Source organism: Danio rerio, chromosome 8 (genome assembly GCF_052040795.2).
Source record: "Danio rerio strain M-AB ecotype USA chromosome 8, GRCz13ab, whole genome shotgun sequence".
Taxonomy (NCBI): domain Eukaryota; kingdom Metazoa; phylum Chordata; class Actinopteri; order Cypriniformes; family Danionidae; genus Danio; species Danio rerio.
Window position 1 is genome coordinate 12,985,001 of NC_141028.1, and position 18,306 is coordinate 13,003,306.

At 31.6% G+C, this 18,306-nt stretch overlaps 2 protein-coding genes and 1 long non-coding RNA gene across 7 annotated transcripts in view; 1 reads left to right on the plus strand and 2 right to left on the minus strand.

Annotated features, from left to right (window-relative positions):
- nr1h5 (nuclear receptor subfamily 1, group H, member 5) overlaps positions 1-18,306 on the minus strand; it is a 612,581-nt gene that overhangs the window by 188,852 nt on the left and 405,423 nt on the right. The gene's annotated exons all lie outside the window — the stretch shown is intronic.
- The window catches only part of ampd1 (adenosine monophosphate deaminase 1 (isoform M)), a 30,132-nt gene continuing 12,307 nt past the window's right edge, over positions 482-18,306 (minus strand). For 4 of the 5 annotated variants that reach the window (XM_087262990.1, NM_200893.1, XM_087262991.1 and 1 more), the window contains 11 exon segments: positions 16,719-16,938; positions 13,876-14,005; positions 13,596-13,790; positions 11,075-11,206; positions 10,828-10,991; positions 9,551-9,677; positions 7,761-7,924; positions 5,843-5,963; positions 2,709-2,882; positions 2,516-2,626; positions 482-838 (listed from right to left, as the gene is read on the minus strand). In XM_087262990.1, the coding sequence (XP_087119116.1) occupies positions 683-838; positions 2,516-2,626; positions 2,709-2,882; positions 5,843-5,963; positions 7,761-7,924; positions 9,551-9,677; positions 10,828-10,991; positions 11,075-11,206; positions 13,596-13,790; positions 13,876-14,005; positions 16,719-16,938 (1,694 nt within the window). In that variant the 3' untranslated portion in view covers positions 482-682. 5 annotated transcript variants of the gene reach the window in all.
- LOC147842584 (uncharacterized) lies at positions 5,033-9,115 on the plus strand. The gene is made up of 2 exons (XR_015497684.1): positions 5,033-6,235; positions 6,419-9,115. It is a non-coding gene; the product is annotated as an uncharacterized LOC147842584 (long non-coding RNA).

Here is an 18,306-nt window from a genome sequence, read left to right on the forward strand (position 1 = left end):
GTAGTGCTGTTGCCTCACAGCAAGAAGGTCACTGGTTCGAGCCTCAGCCGGGTCAGGCATTTCTGTGTGGAGTTTGCATGTTCTCCCCATGGTGGCGTGGGTTTTCTCCGGGTGCTCGGTTTCCCCCACAGTTCAAAGACATGCGCTATAGGTGAATTGGGTAAGCTAAATTGGCCATAGTGTATGTATGTGAATGAGAGTGTTTTCCAGTGATGGGTTGCAGCTGGAAGAGCATCCGCTGTGTAAAACATATGATGAATAAGTTGGTAGTTCATTTCGCGGTGGTGACCCCAGATTAATAATGGAACTAATTCAAAAAGAAAATGAATGAATGAATGGTTAAAACGTAATTTTGTTGCTCACATAAAGCTCTAGCATGCTTGTATTAAAAACGTGCAGAATAAACTAATAAAAAATCTTGTTTGTGTTTTCTTTTTTGGTAATAAACAATGTCAAATGAATGACATGACAGTAAAAAAAATTAAGTATAGATTTAGTTTATTGAATCAGCTGCAACAGGCTTTCCCTCAAAGCATGACCAATAAAAAATTACATTAAAAAGGGGGTGTAAACTTATTAACTGCAAACTGCAGTAAGACATGGACGTCATCTCATGGGCTTCTCATGAATAATAGCAGAACTAAGGCTCTAGTTTAAGAAGAGCCTGAGTCTGCATGTTGATTCATTCGGCCATCACTCCCTCTCGGATGAGATTCAGCTCATAGCACTGGGTCTCGTAGCGGTACGCCATGCGGATCTGAGCCACGTTGGTTTTGCGGATGTCGTTTCCCTCAGGACCGTCCTGCAGGTAGCTGGTGCCCAGGAAGTGAATCTTCTCCTGTTTGGGAGACAATAAAGATCATGCTGCAGTGTGGATATTAAGATGTGATTTAATAAATTGGTAGATAAATATATATAGTTGAAGTTACAATGAATAATACCCTTCCTGTGATTTTTTTTTTTTCTGTTTTAAATATTTCCCAAACTATGTTTAACAGAGCAGGGATTTTTAACAGTATTTCCTAGAATATTTTCTCTTCTGGAGAAAGTGTTTTTTCTTTCATTTCGGCTACAGGTAAAGCAGTTTTTAATTTTTGTAAGACCACTGCAAGGTCAATATTATTAGCCCATTTAGCTATATTTTTTGATTGTCTACAGAACAAACCATCGTAATACAATTATTTGCCTAATTACCCTAACCTGCCTAATTAACCCAGTTAAGCCTTTAACAGTCACTTTAAGCTGAACACTAGTTTCTCAAAAAATATCTAGTAAAATATTATGTACGATCGTCATGGCAAAGATAAAAGAAATTAGTTAAAAGTATTATGTTTAGAAATGTGCTGAAAAAAATCTTTTTGCAATTAAACAGAAATTAAGAAAAATATACACAGGGGGCTAATAAGCCGAAAAGAAAATTAATAAATGAATAATAAATTATAAATGTTAGATCAAGTCCAACTAGAAATAAAATGACACACACTGCAGGAGTGTAGCTTAAATTTAAAATATTGATTAGGTATTTTTAGATATTATTAGAATCACTATGCTATTGTTCTAAAATAGAAAAGTACTACTAAAATCAGTGTTGTTATTAGGTAAAATTACAACTATTTTGTCTAGTTGTTGTTATTTGAGATTGAAATGTAATAGATTACAATATAATCATCTATAAATTTCAGATCAAGAGCAACTAGAAATAACTAAAAAAGTTATAAAATAAATAAAAATTAAATAAAAAATAAGGCTATATAAAAAAAAATAAGAAACCACAACAAAAGCATTTTTACACTTAAAAGCATTTTAATTACATTTTAATTACATTTAATTACATTTAATAATTGCAATATAAAATTAAAACAGAATGTATTTTTTCTTATTAATGTTAATAATTATTATTATTTTTAAAGTAATAATAATAATAATAATAATAAATATGTATTACTATAATAATCATATTAATAATAATTATCATTATTATTATCATTAATAAAAATAAATAACAGATAATATAACAAGGATTTTTAAAAAACATTTACCTTTATAATAATAATGATAATTTATATATATATATATATTTTAAATATAATAATAACAATAATAATAATAATAATAATAATAATTATTATTATTATTATTATTATTATTATTATATTACAAAAAAGTTTTTAGTTAAAAATAAAACAAAAATATTAATAATACATAACACTAAATCTAAATATTTTCATGCAAAAAAAGCTATAAAAATAATATTTATAATAATAATTATTACATTATATAATATTAATAATACTTGCACACATTTATATTAAAACATACTTAAAATACATTATGAAACTATAGTGTAAACATTTAAAGGCGTGTCACAGTTAGAGATGTAATTTGTAATCTTTAAACATTTACACTGTGCACTATTAGTTCAATAAACATAACAGTTGCTGTGTAATAACCAAAACCCCACTGTGTGTAAATGTACATCTGAAAGCGAAGTGATGTTCAGTTGAGCTGGCCTCACCTCAGCAGAAAGGCCGCTCTGCAAGACACTGTTTCTGGCGATCTCACACATGTCACAGGTGCTGAGCTTGAACACCTGCGCTGCGATGGCGTACTCCTCCATCAGTGGCTCCTGTTCATGAGTGCACATAAAAAAACAAACACATCAAATCAAAGAAAACAGATGCATGACAAGCATCAGGAAAGCTGCATACCTTGGTGTAGTGGAACTGCATGGGGTCATCGGTGGACAGAGAGACCATTAGGCCCTTCTTATGAAACTCTAGCAGGGGATTCTTGTTGTACTCCAAGAACAGACTGTTGTTGCTCAGAGGAGACATGGCGATGGGCACCTGAGCCAGGTAATACAGGTACTGCAGGACTGGACTCTGATAACACATGAGGACACACTGACTGCTGTATTTCTGTCATGATTTAATGACCATTTTCATATTAACTTGAATATATATGTATATGTATATGTATATGTATATATGTATATATGTGTGTGTGTATATATATATATATATATATATATATATATATATATATATATATATATATAAATATATATACACATATATATATATATATATATATATATATATATATATATATACATATACATATACATATATATATATATATATATATATATATATATATATATATATATAGCATTCTTATTTGCTTAAATAATAATAATAATAATAATAACAATAATAATAATAAAAAAACCTGCTCAATAGTGTTTTCACGACTTACAAAAAAAATTATAAAATAAAATAAATAAAAAATAGTAAAAAAAAATAATAATAATAATAATCATAATAATAACAACAATAATAATAATGTGAGATTTATAACGGCAGAAACATTAATAAATAATACACAACTTTTTAGTCATTCATTCATTCATTCATTCATTTTCATCTGCTTTTCCGGGGCCGGGTCGTGGGGTCAGGAGAAAACCCCAGACTTCCCTCTCCCCAGACACTTCCTCCAGCTCCTCAGGGGGATCCCGAGGCGTTCTCAGGCCAGTCGAGAGCCATAGGCCCCATTTACAGTAATACATTTTAGTTTTAAAACAGTGTTCTAAAATTAAAACGATCTGCGTCCACACTGGTGTTTCACCTAGCTTTTCTGAACAACTCTCCATCCACACTTACAAAAATAAATAAATAATAATGTAGACTTTGCGTCCACGCTTTTGTATGCTTTCATCTGTTATTCTGTAATGTCTAAAAGAAATCTGCATGGGGAAAAACTACAGTAATATATAATAAACATGTTCTTGAACCACATAGTAAAGTGCATAATGAGTACAACTCTTTGTTAATGAACATTAGTGTAAACTGTGGTGGATTGTAGTGTAGAAAACTGAAACCTATTGAATAATTTGTATATTACTACAGTTGTGTTGTACCACAGCAACAATATAATTACTACGACAGTGTAATTCAAATATTTATCTACAAACACTTTAGTATTTACTATAGCAGTGGTTCTCAAACTGTGGTATGTGTACCACTAGTGATACTTGGGCTGCTCTCTAGTGGTACGCGGAGGAGTCAAATATGTCATTTGTGCCGGCTACATACATTTCAAAATTGATCAAAAATGATTTATATATGACTATGATGACATATAGCCTATATTTCTGAGGTCCAGGCAACATTTCCAGGAGTTGATGAACTGGCTACTGTATGGTAATACTTAACATTTTAGTACAGGAGTTTTTTTTTCCATTTTAAGAACATTAAACTTTCATTTTTTACTTTTAAAAGCATGTTTTATTTAAATTATGACGTTTTTAGATTTTTTGTTTGTCTTTTTTGTACCTATAAGCACAGTACACTGTTAATGTTTAAACTATTTATCATGTTTAAAATGCCTGACAACAATAAATATTCTTAATAATAGGAATTAATCTGCCACGTTTTTGAACTGTGCAGACCTGTCGCTGCTTTACTGGGCTTACTACGCTACTAGTATTTTAATACTGGTTGTTATGGTGGTACTTGGACAGTTGCGGTTGTTGTGGTGGTACTCAGACACTTCTTTTCTGAGGTGGAACCACTGTACTATAGTATTTTTCATGTAATATAATTATACAGTGTGTACTGCAGCGATGAGATGCAAATATATTCGAGTTCAGTAGAAAACTCAGCCCTCTTCTTGATATAAAGATCATGCCCAACATATGTGCCTATTTTCTAATTAGATCTCCTTTAAAATATGGTATAAATCGCAAAAATACAGATTTTTCTTTTCATTTATTTATTTACTTCCTACAGTGGCCGAGAGAGCTAAAGCACATGCAATTACACAAAACACCAGCAAATAAAGAGACGATCTTTATTAATTTGACAGCACACGTGTGGCAAATTGGCCACAACACAAACAACTGAAGAAACAAGCTGCAAATGGGTCACAACACTTGCAAATATGCACTTAACACAACGGAAATGTTTCAAGGGGACCCAAAACCATGTTGGACCCAGCTGAGATATGGATGTGTTATTATGCCGTGACTGTTGCTCAGTGAAGTGATTGGTGGTCTTTGAAAGGTGAGTTGTTTTTCGTTTATTTTAACATTCTAATTACAGGACATCAGGGGCGTAGCAACCGTGGGGGACGGGGGGGATACGCCTTCATTTATTTTAGAGACAGACAGTTTAGAAACAGGTGATTAAGAATGTAAACTTCAGATTTCATACAGCTCTCCCCCCACTTTTAAAATGTCTACTACGCTCCTGCACAACATAAACAAAAACACATCCATATCTCAGCAGGGTCCGTCATGTTTTTGGGTCCCCTAAAAACATTTCTGTTGTGTTAGGTGCATACTTGCAAGTGTTGTGACCCATTTGCTGCACATTTTTTCAGTTGTTTGTGTTGTGACCAATTTACAACACGTGTGCTGTCAAATTGATAAAGATCGATTCTTTATTTGCTGGTGTTTTGTGTACCACATAATTAAAAACAACATATTGGGTGAGATATGAAGAAACCCAACATTTGATCATTTTTTTTAACCCAACAGTGGTGTTTGCCCACATTTGATCACATTTCACTGATTTGATTTAACTCACTAGAATGGTGTGAACTTGCGAAAAAATACTTTTTCAGTTGTCCAGCCAAATTAACTATAGGTAGTGCACTGGAAAATCTGGCAGTCAGATAATTATCTATGTGATAATAGAGGAATGTTCCAAAATATCAATAATCAATTTTCAGCTAATATCATAGCTACTGCCTTTTAGCTTTGCACCACAGTGTATTTTAATTGTGTGTATGAGGTGAAGTGCGCCCTCTAACGATCAGGATGAGTGAATGGTGTATTTACCTTCTTGAGGTTGAGGCCGTGAGAGATGTTGTCTGCGGTCATGAAACAGGCCAGCAGGTGAGTGACGGCTCCAGCTTCACCACAGTGAGGTCTGAACTGAAACGTGTTCATTCCTCTTTCCCTGCACGACACAAACACACAACAAACAGTGACTTTCCACGGTCTGTTATTAAATATTTTAACTTCACTGATGTATTGAAGCTCATTTTACTCATACATAATTTTTTTGTTGTTGTTGTTCATACAAACTTTCCGGTAATGGGGAAGTCTCCGGTTAATGATTCGAAAGGATCTGGTCAGAATGAATCTTCAGTTACAAGCTCACTGATAAAAATGATCTGGTAAGAGCAAGTCTCTGGTTAACCCTTTACTAATTAAAATGATCTGGTCAGAGTGAATCTCCAGTTAATGATTCACTTATTTAAATGATCTGGTCAGAGTGAATCTCCAGTTAATGATTCACTGATTTAAATGATCTGGTCAGAGTGAATCTCCAGTTAATGATTCACTGATTTAAATGATCTGGTCAGAGCGAATCTCCAGTTAATGATTCACTGATTTAAATGATCTGGTCAGAGCGAATCTCCAGTTAATGATTCACTGATTTAAATGATCTGGTCAGAGCGAATCTCCAGTTAATGATTCACTGATTTAAATGATCTGGTCAGAGCGAATCTCCAGTTAATGATTCACTGATTTAAATGATCTGGTCAGAGCGAATCTCCAGTTAATGATTCACTGATTTAAATGATCTGGTCAGAGTGAATCTCCAGTTAATGATTCACTGATTTAAATGATCTGGTCAGAGCGAATCTCCAGTTAATGATTCACTGATTTAAATGATCTGGTCAGAGCGAATCTCCAGTTAATGATTCACTGATTTAAATGATCTGGTCAGAGTGAATCTCCAGTTAATGATTCACTGATTTAAATGATCTGGTCAGAGTGAATCTCCAGTTAATGATTCACTGATTTAAATGATCTGGTCAGAGTGAATCTCCAAGAAATGATTTAGATATTCAAATGATCTGTTTAGAGTGAATCTCCAAGTAATGATTCAGATATTCAAACAATCTGGTCAGAGTGAATCTCTAAGTAATGATTCAGATATTCAAATGATCTGGTCAGAGTGAATCTCCAAGTAATGATTCAGATATTCAAATGATCTGGTCAGAGTGAATCTCCAAGTAATGATTCATATATTCAAATGATCTGGTCAGAGTGAATCTCCAAGTAATGATTAGGATATTTAAATGATCTGGTCAGAGTCAATCTCTAGGTAATGATTTACACATTCAAATGATATGGTCAGAGTCAATCTCCAATTAATGATTCACTGATACAACTGATCTGGTGAGGGCAAAACTCAAGTTAACGATTCACTGATTTAAATAATCTGGTTAGAGCGAATATCCAGTTAATGATTCAGATATTACAATGATCAGGTCAGAGGAAATATCCAGTTAATGATTCAAATATTCAAATGATCTGGTCAGAGATAATCTTCAGTTAATTATTTACATATTTAAATGATCTGGTCAGAGCGAATCTCCTGTTAATAAATTACATATTCAAATGATCTGGTGAGAGCGACTCTCCAGTTAACAATTTATTGATTCAAATGATCTGGTCAGAGCGAATCTCCAGTTAATGACTCACTGATACAAATGATCTGGTGAGGGCAAAACTCCAGGTAACGATTCACTGATTCAAATGATCTGAGGTATGAGATAGTCCATGGAACAAAATTGTAAAGTGTATTAAAAAAAAAAAAAAAAAAAAAAAAAAAAAAAATCGGTCACATATTTTAAGTCAGGAATTGTAATCCTCCAACATTCAATAACGAGCACCAGTACATTTATCCAGCACACAATATTCCAAAGCAAGGTCCTTCTGTTTATATCACTGAGATACTCACTTGCGCAGCTGGTTGAGAATGGCGATGTTAGCATACATGTAGTAAATCCAGTAAGTGTACGAGGGGTTCTTTACAATGTCCCATTCCTCAGGTTTGGGGCTCTTTGTGGAGAACATGTGGCCGCTGTGTTTGGACTCATCGTCCACGCTGTCAAAGCCTGTCACCTACAGAGGGAAAAACACAGGGCTGGAAGAGTTAAAATATTACAGATGTTTTCTACAATAATATTCAAAAATGACCATTTTTTGATTTGGTTTGATTTAATTACTCTGAAAATAAAAATCATAGACTTAAAACAATTCTTTAAACAAAATTTCATCATGGGCGAAATGGAGCGGGATGAAGCACAAGCTTATTATTTTTCCCGACTCCATTACCACACACATAATTCGTCTACTACTTCAACTTATTTCTTCTTTTACTTATCTCTTCTTTTTTCATGGGACACATAAGCTTTACATGAGACATATTTTTTCCTTTTGGCATCTTTGACATATTATATGTTTAATTCCATTCGTGCATTTACATTTTATAACAAAGTACTGCAAACAGCCATTATATAAAATTTCATCATACCCTTCTCATTTCATCCTTTTTTCAATCACCTTCATCATTGTATTCCTTTAATAATACATATTTATACAACTTTTTAAATTGATTAATATCCTGACATTGTTTGAGCGTCTGATCCAGACTATTCCGTAATTTCACACCACACAGACAAACTTTTTAAACTTTTTAATTTCACACCATTCACAAACTTTTTAAAGTTGTTCTTGTTTTCAACCTCCTAAAATTTAGTTCTTCTCTCAGATTATATCCCCCTTGTCTTTCTTCAAAAAACTTTTGAATGCATTTCAAATGTAATGTAATTTATTTCTAGCTTTAAACGTATATTGTGCTGTTTTAAACTTAACCAAATCCCTAAACTTAAGCATCTTTAAATTAAAAAATAAAGGATTTGTATGCTCCAAATACCCCACATTTTCTATCAGTCTAATGACTTTTTTCTGCATTGTACATAAGGATTGTACGTTAGATTTATATGTATTTCCCCAAACACAGTATACCTATTTCTTCAACACAGTTACTCATTTATGGCAACATAAGTGTGTTATATAATAAATACATTGATTTATTGTCCAGGATAAATCTGGCTTTATGCACATTTAAAATGTTTTAAATACATTTTAAAACAATCTATTGCCATGACCGCAAAAACTAATCTTCAGCATCATTATTTCAGTCTTGACTGTCACAATCTGTCAGAAATCAAGCTAATATGCTGATTTGGTAGTAAATATCAATGCTGAAAAATGTAGAATTCATGACTAAATAATATTAGAAAAAATAAATCGGCATCATTACTCCAGCATCGAGTGTCGCAATCTGTCATAAATCAATCTGATTTGATCAATTTGAGATTTGATCAAGCTGATTTGGTAGAAAATATCATCAATGCTGAGAAACGTGGTGAAAAATGTGGAATTGATGATATAATTTTTCCAGCTTTCTCTGATGAATACAATGAATAAACTCATGAATATAACTGCGAGTAGCTCGAAAATACAGCATTTATTTAAATTAGAAATCTTTAGCAAAATTCTAACTGTAATGATTTGATCATTTTAATGTATCCTTTTTGCATACTTGTTGTTACTAATAAAGAAATTAAAAACCCTTTAGAACTTTTAAAAGATTTAAAAAAGTTATGAATACCAAAAGACAACTTCTCTTCTCTCTCTCTTGATTCAAGTGTTTCTATTACATTATTAGCCAGATTCACTCACATGCTTCAAGAAGACACTAAGCTCTGGGTTGGAGTTCGGGTCAATTGTAGCCTGGAAAACAGGGAGGAAGATGTTTTCCAGCATCTTTCCGAAGTGTGGCACAAAGTTCCTGCCTCTGAAAATGTCGCTAAAGGGAGAATTAAAAGAAAACATGAACTGTTAGTCAGTGGTGTAAAGTAATAAATTACAAATACTTAAATTACTGTAATTAAGTAGTTTTTCTTCAGGAATTGTAATTTACTAAGTAGTTTTAAAAATTAGTAATTTACTTTCCCTTGAGAACAACTTCACCGCAGTATCTGTACATTTACTCCGCTACTTTCCTTCAACCTGCAGTCACTACTTTGTTTTTTCTGTCTAAGGGGATTAGAAGAATCAGTCCTGTGATCCTGTCCAATCAAATCTCACATTGAAGTTAAATCGCATCATAATGAACTACCTCAAGACATGGGTGATTTGTAATTGCAGCAAACTGTTAGGAAGCATTAAAAGTGTCTAAGAAGATCCAAAATCTTTACATGCATTTACCCAGAGACTGTTTAGATCAGGGCTGGCCAACGCTGTTCCTGGAGATCTACCTTCCTGCAGATTTCAGTTGCAACCCATATTAAACACACCTGCCTGTAATTATCAAGCAGCGTTCAGGTCCTAATTAATTGGTTCAGGTGTGTTTATTCAGGGTAGGAGCCAAACTCTGCAGAAAGGTAGATCTCCAGGAACAGGGTTGAGCACCCCTGGTTTAGATGCATGTCACTGATGACAAGATGGCCGATGTCAATGTCCCTCCTAAATTCATCAACAAATATCAACGTCTAATGATGTTACAGCTTGACATTTTGTGAACGTTACCAATATGATGTCTATCAGATGTTGGATTTTACTTGCCATACCTGACGAATAAATGTCAGTATTTGACGTCAATATGATGTTGGTTTAAGATGTTTGGTCACTTTCTAACACAACCTAAAATCAACCAAATATCAATGTCATTTGATGTCAGTATTGGACTTCGAAACAATGTTGTCTTTAGACGCTGGCTAGACATTAAGTTTTAGTCACTCAAACATAGCCTCATACATAGCCCAACATAATGGAACAAAACAATCAGTCTACCGGTGTGAAAGCACTAATCTAACTCAACTTTTAAGAATGGACAGAATTACAACTGATTTACAGTATATATGGAGAAACATACTGGTGATCAGATTAACAAAACTGCCATTCTACACCAGGTGTAAACAGGCTCTGGTAATGAGAAGAGAAACAGGTTCACATACTAGATTCTGGGCACTTGAATCATCCATTTGAGATGAGGGGAAAAGACTCTGTGCTTGTTAAACCAGCTGGAAAGCTTAGCCCACTCATTAGGGTTACAGCCATAGATGGACAGACGAGGCTCTGCGTACTGGTATCTGGCATCCTCCAGGTCACTAGCAACTTCCTGCAAGATTACAGAGATTACAGCTGATTGATTGGTTTTCCGTTAGGGTAAATGAGCAGAGCAATGGTTCATCCGAGTCATACCTTAATGATAGTTGCAAAGTATTCTCCAGATATGTGGTTCTCAGTCTTCATGTAGAGATCACGCAGCTCACTGGCACCCACGGGGTTGTACTTGGCATTGAATTTATCAAAACGCTGGAAGGTTTGTCTGCCCTGAATGAAGTCGAGCGAGGGAAAACTGTAAATGACTCTGCAATCATCACAAATAACAGTTCTTATAAGCAGTTATGAGTGCTAAGAACATGTCAAAAAAGCGGAGGATACAAAGCATGGCCGGGTTTTGTATCCAAACCCAGTCTAATTATAAAGCTAATTAAAACTGCATAAAGAGCAGGGCATAATGCTCATTGTAAAAATTGTGGGTTCCACACAATCACTTCATGTCATCCCAATGCGAATCGATTAAGGTGGTGCAGTAAGTTTGACACCCAGTGGTTGAACTAGGTATTGCATTCCTGGATCAAAACTAAGCAAGCGTAGGTTGCCAGATTGACGTGAGTGTACCTGGTTTTTGTCCTAACCAATACAACGGCTTCTATTTCTCACAGGTAAACAACAGGATGAACAATGTCTACCTCAGGTACACCGCATGTGTTTTATAATAATGTGAGTTTGAATGCCATTTTACATGACATTTATTGCCATACTACAGCAGATAGTTTCACCTCAGATCTTGAATAAAATAAACCGTGTGAAATTGAATGTTACAACTGGGACTCAGCGGAAGCCAAGTTACAAAACAAATATCAAATCATTCAGCATGCACATATAATAATGTTAAAGTGGTTTAATATGTATTAATTAGATTATAAACCTCACCATTTCATTGGAGTAAGTGCACAATTCTGTGCTTCTGTATTTAAATTTCAGTTGTGTTTCATCTGGTGCAAACAGCCAAACTGTTCATCAGTGCAAATCTCATGACGTAGCATGCTGTTAGGACACAGAGCTACAATGTAACTTTCTCATCTAATGTTTACTTTTGTAATCTTTATAATTCCATCATGTGGAACTCTGAAATTGCGTCTCATTTCGGACTCTGCTTCTGTCAATCTGAAGTCGCATTTCGGTCACGGACGCATGCTTTATTAGCCTTACTGTATGAATGAATGAAATACACAAATTAAATTTTCCAGCAAGGCAACCCGGAGTGCTGAAATATAATTGGCCTAAAGTGACATTGGGTGGGTTAAAATAACCAAATCAAAGACAGCATTCCAGCACGCACATTTTCAGCATTGTTTTTCAGATGTCCACTTGGCGTGTTTCTTAAATATCAGCAAACATATTATGGCATTTTTATACTTTAGAAGAGTCAAACACTTACATACAGCACATTTATGGTTTGTTCAAATTTAAGTTTATTGAACATAAAATAATTGAGTGGTTCCTAAAAAAGTTAAGAATTGTGTTGTTTCAGCTCATTTTAAATAGGTAATTTTTTTAAGTGCTGTAAACAGGGCCTAAAGCAAGCTTTGTCATATCTACCAAGATAGCTGGTTATATGAGAAATTTTACCAGCCATAAATACTTGTAACAGCCATTGAAAGGCATTTTTTATTATTTTTTTAAATTATTATTATTTCTTATTTGAGGTTCTTCTCTTTTAAAATGCTTTTCCTCTGATGAACACAGTTGCATGTTGTATTTTCAGGTACATATACAGTGCTCAGCATAACTGAGTACACCCAATTTTAAAAATTATAATTTTTGTATCCATTTTTCAGTGAATATAAGTCATGTATTTTGGTGCATTTAAACAAAACACATATGTTAAACAGATATATTTATTAAAATAATATCTTAATCCCCAAACGCATTTAAAAATTGAAAGATAATAACATCAAATGCAAGCAAAATATTGCAAAAACAAATTACAAGCTACAAAATATCAACTAAATTTAAAAAATGTTTAGCTTCTCTTGATTTTTGCTGTTTTTATTTATTCATTTTTATTTAATATTTTTCTATAACATATATATTTGGGTGTACTACTTTTGGACTGCTATCATAAGTTACTTTGTTAGATGAGCTCAAGATTTGGCTTCAGTACTGACTAATATAATGTATATGCACAAATATATTATTGTAAAGCTTCCTATTAAAACATGAATTTAAAAGATTATTTGTGAGGGGTGTTCTTATATATGCTGAGCGCTGTATATATACACATACATATATATATTTGAGATAATTATTTAGTTGAGTTGCTCCGAGAGCTGCTTATGTAAACAGATCACAGTACTGCATTTACAATTACATATTTACATAACTGCAAGCTGATTATCACACTAAACCATGTGACAATTTCAGGCATTACTAGAAATATTGTTTTTTTTAATTAGCGGCCAACTGTCAAGTAATACTGTTTCGTAAATAATATCATAAAAAACAGTTATTTCTATTCCAAACCATATGTGGTGAAATATAATCCTCCTAAACCCATATTCTTCCCATTTTAGTTGGGAAGGCACTAAGAAGCTGCATGGATGTGTTGTATGTGTATAAATGAATGAATATGTATGTGTTGTATGATACCTACAGCGTGCACATCCAAGGAGTCTACAGTCAGGTCATAAGGGTGCAGGTTAAGAGATGCAAAAAGCTCCTTCAGGGTCACTTCTTTGCCCTTCAAAACATGCACCACCCGATCTGCATCCACACGGTAGGACTTTTTGATGAAGCGGAGGAGATGCTTCTGGTTCATGCAGGCGGCAGCATGGATGTGAGTATCAACCTACAATAACAACAACAACAACAACGGTAATGACTGTGAAAATTAGCTGGAAATTAATAAATGATGTGGCTGATTGGAATCACACCTTCCTACAGTTGTAAAAGTCTCTGTGGGGATTTTTCTTCAGCTCTTTCATTTCCTCCATCTCGTTCAGCATCTCATGCACGTTGAACTTTGACATGAGGAACTTCAGGCGGCGGTGAGTGTAGGTCTTTCTGAGGGAGAAAAGACACTGAGATTTTCAGCAAGAAAATCAACAGCATAATTAATCCTCTTTTTTAAAAAAGGAACAATGCACATCAACATTCTTCAAGAACGTAAAAGTTGCCAAATTATTAGCCCCCTGTAAATTTCTCCCCCAATTTCTGTTTAACAGACATCAAGGATTTTTTCAACACATTTCTAAACATAATAGTTCATTCATTCATTTTCCTTTACGCAAGTTTTGACAGTGATTCATGCCTTCATAACAACTCGTCTGGATTACTGTAACTCTCTCTATTATGGCATTTCTCTCTCTTGTCTGCAGCTGGTACAAAATGCAGCAGCTAGACCACTTTCTGGCACCCGCAAGTATGAGTCAGTAGCTCCAATTTTTTCTGCACTTCACTATAAAAATTATTTATAGTTTTACTATACAAAGCCGTCAATAATCTTTCCCCTCAGCACCTTCCAGACTTGCTCTGTCCGTATACCCCCTCTCGATCATTGAGATCTAATGATCTCAATTTACTCACTGTGCTAGAACACGCCGTAAAAAACGAGATGATCGAGTGTTTGTTGCTAGATTGGATATAATTGTGGCCGGATGTTAACGAGGATTATTTATATTATTTATTAATTTCCCCTTTATTGTATTTTATAAACGCCTACCCCAACCCTAAACCCAACCGTCACAGTAATGTAAAAACAGTAGTTGTACCAAGTATCATTTATGCTTCAGTATCTATTAAATTACCCAATAAATTGTATTTTTAGTAAGGTCTACCCCCACCCCAAGCCTAAATCCAACCGTCACAGTACTTTAAAAATATTAATTATTGTTATACAGTGTCAAAAAAAATCCTGCTATGTATGATGTGCATAAGACACTTCCGGCCGGCCGCGTATTCGATCTAGACTTTACCATGTTTGCAGTTGCTGGTGCTAATTTTTGGAACGCTCCACTGTGTTTAAGTCTATTTTAAAGACCTATCTATTTTCTCTCTCTTTTAATACTTCTTGATCACTGTTTTATTGCTTTTATTTATTAAACATTTTCTTTAATATTCTGTTTTCTCTCTGTCTTTAGTGCTCCTGTGTACAGCACTTTGGTCAACATTGGGTGCTTTTAAATGTGCTTTATAAATAAATAGTCTACTGTATTGTATTGTAATCTAAATTATTGCTACAAAAGGTATTAAAAATAAATGCTTTTACTTGCATCTAAGAAGCTTGTGTATATCTAGTCGTCAAAACAATTTGACACGACAAGACTTTTAACATGTTAATGTAATAAAAGTTTAATGATAATAATAAATGGTTCTTGAGCACAGTCAACACATTCAGGATGACATTTTAACAAATATTATTATATTGCTGTTTTTCTGTAATTTTGAACAAATAAACGTAGCATTAATGAGTATAGAAGAAAAACAATAAAACAAACAATTAAAAAAACAATAAAAATCTTACTGACCTATAATATAATATAATACAATATAATTAAATTTATTATAATATAATATAATATAATATAATATAATATAATATAATATAATATAATATAATATAATATAATATAATATAATGTAATATAATATAATATAATATAATATAATGCAATATAATATAATATAATTAAATTTATTATAATATAATATAATATAATATAATATAATATAATATAATGTAATATAATATAATATAATATAATATAATATAATATAATATAATGCAATATAATATAATATAATTAAATTTATTATAATATAATATAATATAATATAATATAATATAATGCAATATAATATAATATAATTTAATTTATTATAATATAATATAATATAATATAATATAATATAATATAATATAATATAATGCAATATAATATAATTTATTATAATATAATATATAATATAATATAATATAATATAATATAATATAATATGATATAATATGATATAATATAATATAATATAATATAATATAATATAATATAATATAATATAATGTAATATAATATAATATAATATAATATAATATAATGTAATATAATATAATATAATATAATATAATATAATATAATATGATATAATATGATATAATATAATATAATATAATATAATATAATTTATTATAATATAATATAATATAATATAATATAATATAATATAATGTAATATAATATAATATAATATAATATAATGTAATATAATATAATATAATATAATATAATATAATATAATGTAATATAATATAATATAATATAATATAATATAATATAATATAATGCAATATAATATAATATAATTTAATTTATTATAATATAATATAATATAATATAATATAATATAATATAATATAATATAATATAATATAATGCAATATAATATAATATAATTTAATTTATTATAATATAATATAATATAATATAATATAATATAATATAATGCAATATAATATAATTTATTATAATATAATATAATATAATATAATATAATATAATATAATATGATATAATATGATATAATATAATATAATATAATATAATATAATATAATATAATATAATATAATATAATATAATATAATATAATATAATATAATATAATATAATATAATATAATCATGCATTCTTTTTAAAAACCTGATGGTGACTTGAATTTGAAAATGTCATAATATAATACAGACCTTAAATTCAGCAACTGCAGGGCTTTCAAAAACTCACGTTGGGCCCTGAGCAATCAAGGCGATGAGGAAGTTCATGTCGTCGATGAAGGTGGCCAGGTCTGGACCGGGGTGGTTCAGCGGCTGGTGTTTATCAGCAGCAGCTGCGTCTTTATACACGTAGATCACACCATCCTTCATACGAGCAACGTAGCCGAGGTTAGGAGGGAAATCCTTTGTGCAGAAAGGATCCTCGCCGGGTTTAGGAAGAGGGGTGAAGACTGCAACACAACAATGATCAGATGGCCTGTTGTGACTTAATGAATTTTTATTTTCCAGTTTTTCAGTTACCCAAACTTGTCAAAAAATAATTTGAACATTAGTGTTTGAAATCAATTCTAAAAAAAAGCAGATCTGATTCCTTAATTCTAGAATGTTTTCCAGATAAAATTATTATTATTATTTATGATTAAGCCTACTCTTCAAAATGGTCTTCCATAGTTTTACTGTCTTAATGATTTAATGAATGTCCATTTTAAATAATTATTTACACACACACAGCAATGTTGGTTTACAAAAAAATAAAAAAATAAAAATCTAACAAACATAATCCTGTTGCACTACTACACTTGATTTTGGTTTTATTGTGTAAAAAAAAAAAATTTAAAGAAGAATCTGAAATATTTTATACAGCATACTTCAAAATTTGAAGAAGATTTAGCATTCACAAATGTTTTATTTTGATTATTTTTTTTAATAAATTGGTTTTACACTTCACATTTTCAGATTTTTCATAGTATATGCATTAATTACGTAGTTTTACCATAAACCGACATATCAACCAATTGATAGAAGTTGATATTTTAAAAATTATGGGATGTGTTGAAAAAAATGCATTGATTGTATTAACTAGCGACAGGAGTTAAGAAATGCAATCCAAACATTTTTTTCTTGGTGGAGCAGGTAAAGGGTTAAAGGGGACCTATTATGCAAAAATCACTTTTATAAGGGGTTTAAAGGAGTTTATAAGTATAAGTATATAAGCAGCTTATAATAGCATAAATGTATTAAATAATTTATTTGTAATCTCACTTTATAAAAACAGCCTGCAGAAACACTTTAATTAACATTCTTCCTTTATACATATCATCAGAGGGGGGAATTAGTGACAATCTCTCCCTCATTAGTATTAGTCTCATTTTTAAATCGGATGCTTACACATAGGCATTTGTAGCTCGGCCCAATTTTGAAAAGAGCACAATCTCATTTGAATTTAAAGCGACAATCACCAAAATCACACAATTATAGGATCAAAGCCTACAAGGGGCAGTTTCAAAAAGTTATAAAACATAATTTGTGAGGTATTTTAAGCTTAAACTTTACATACACACACACTAGGGACATCAGAGACTAATTTTACATCTTGTAAAAAGGGGCATAAGAGGTACCCTTTAAGATTAAAAAACCTAATAAAGACAAGGCAAGTTTATTTATGTAGCACACTTTATACACAATGGCAAATTAAAGTGCTTTACATAAACAAGAGGATTAAAAGAATCATAAAATAATCACACAAGTATAAGAAAAACAACAACAAAGAATTAAAATGATTAAAAACGAGTAAATGAGTAAAAATGTGTTAAATTGAA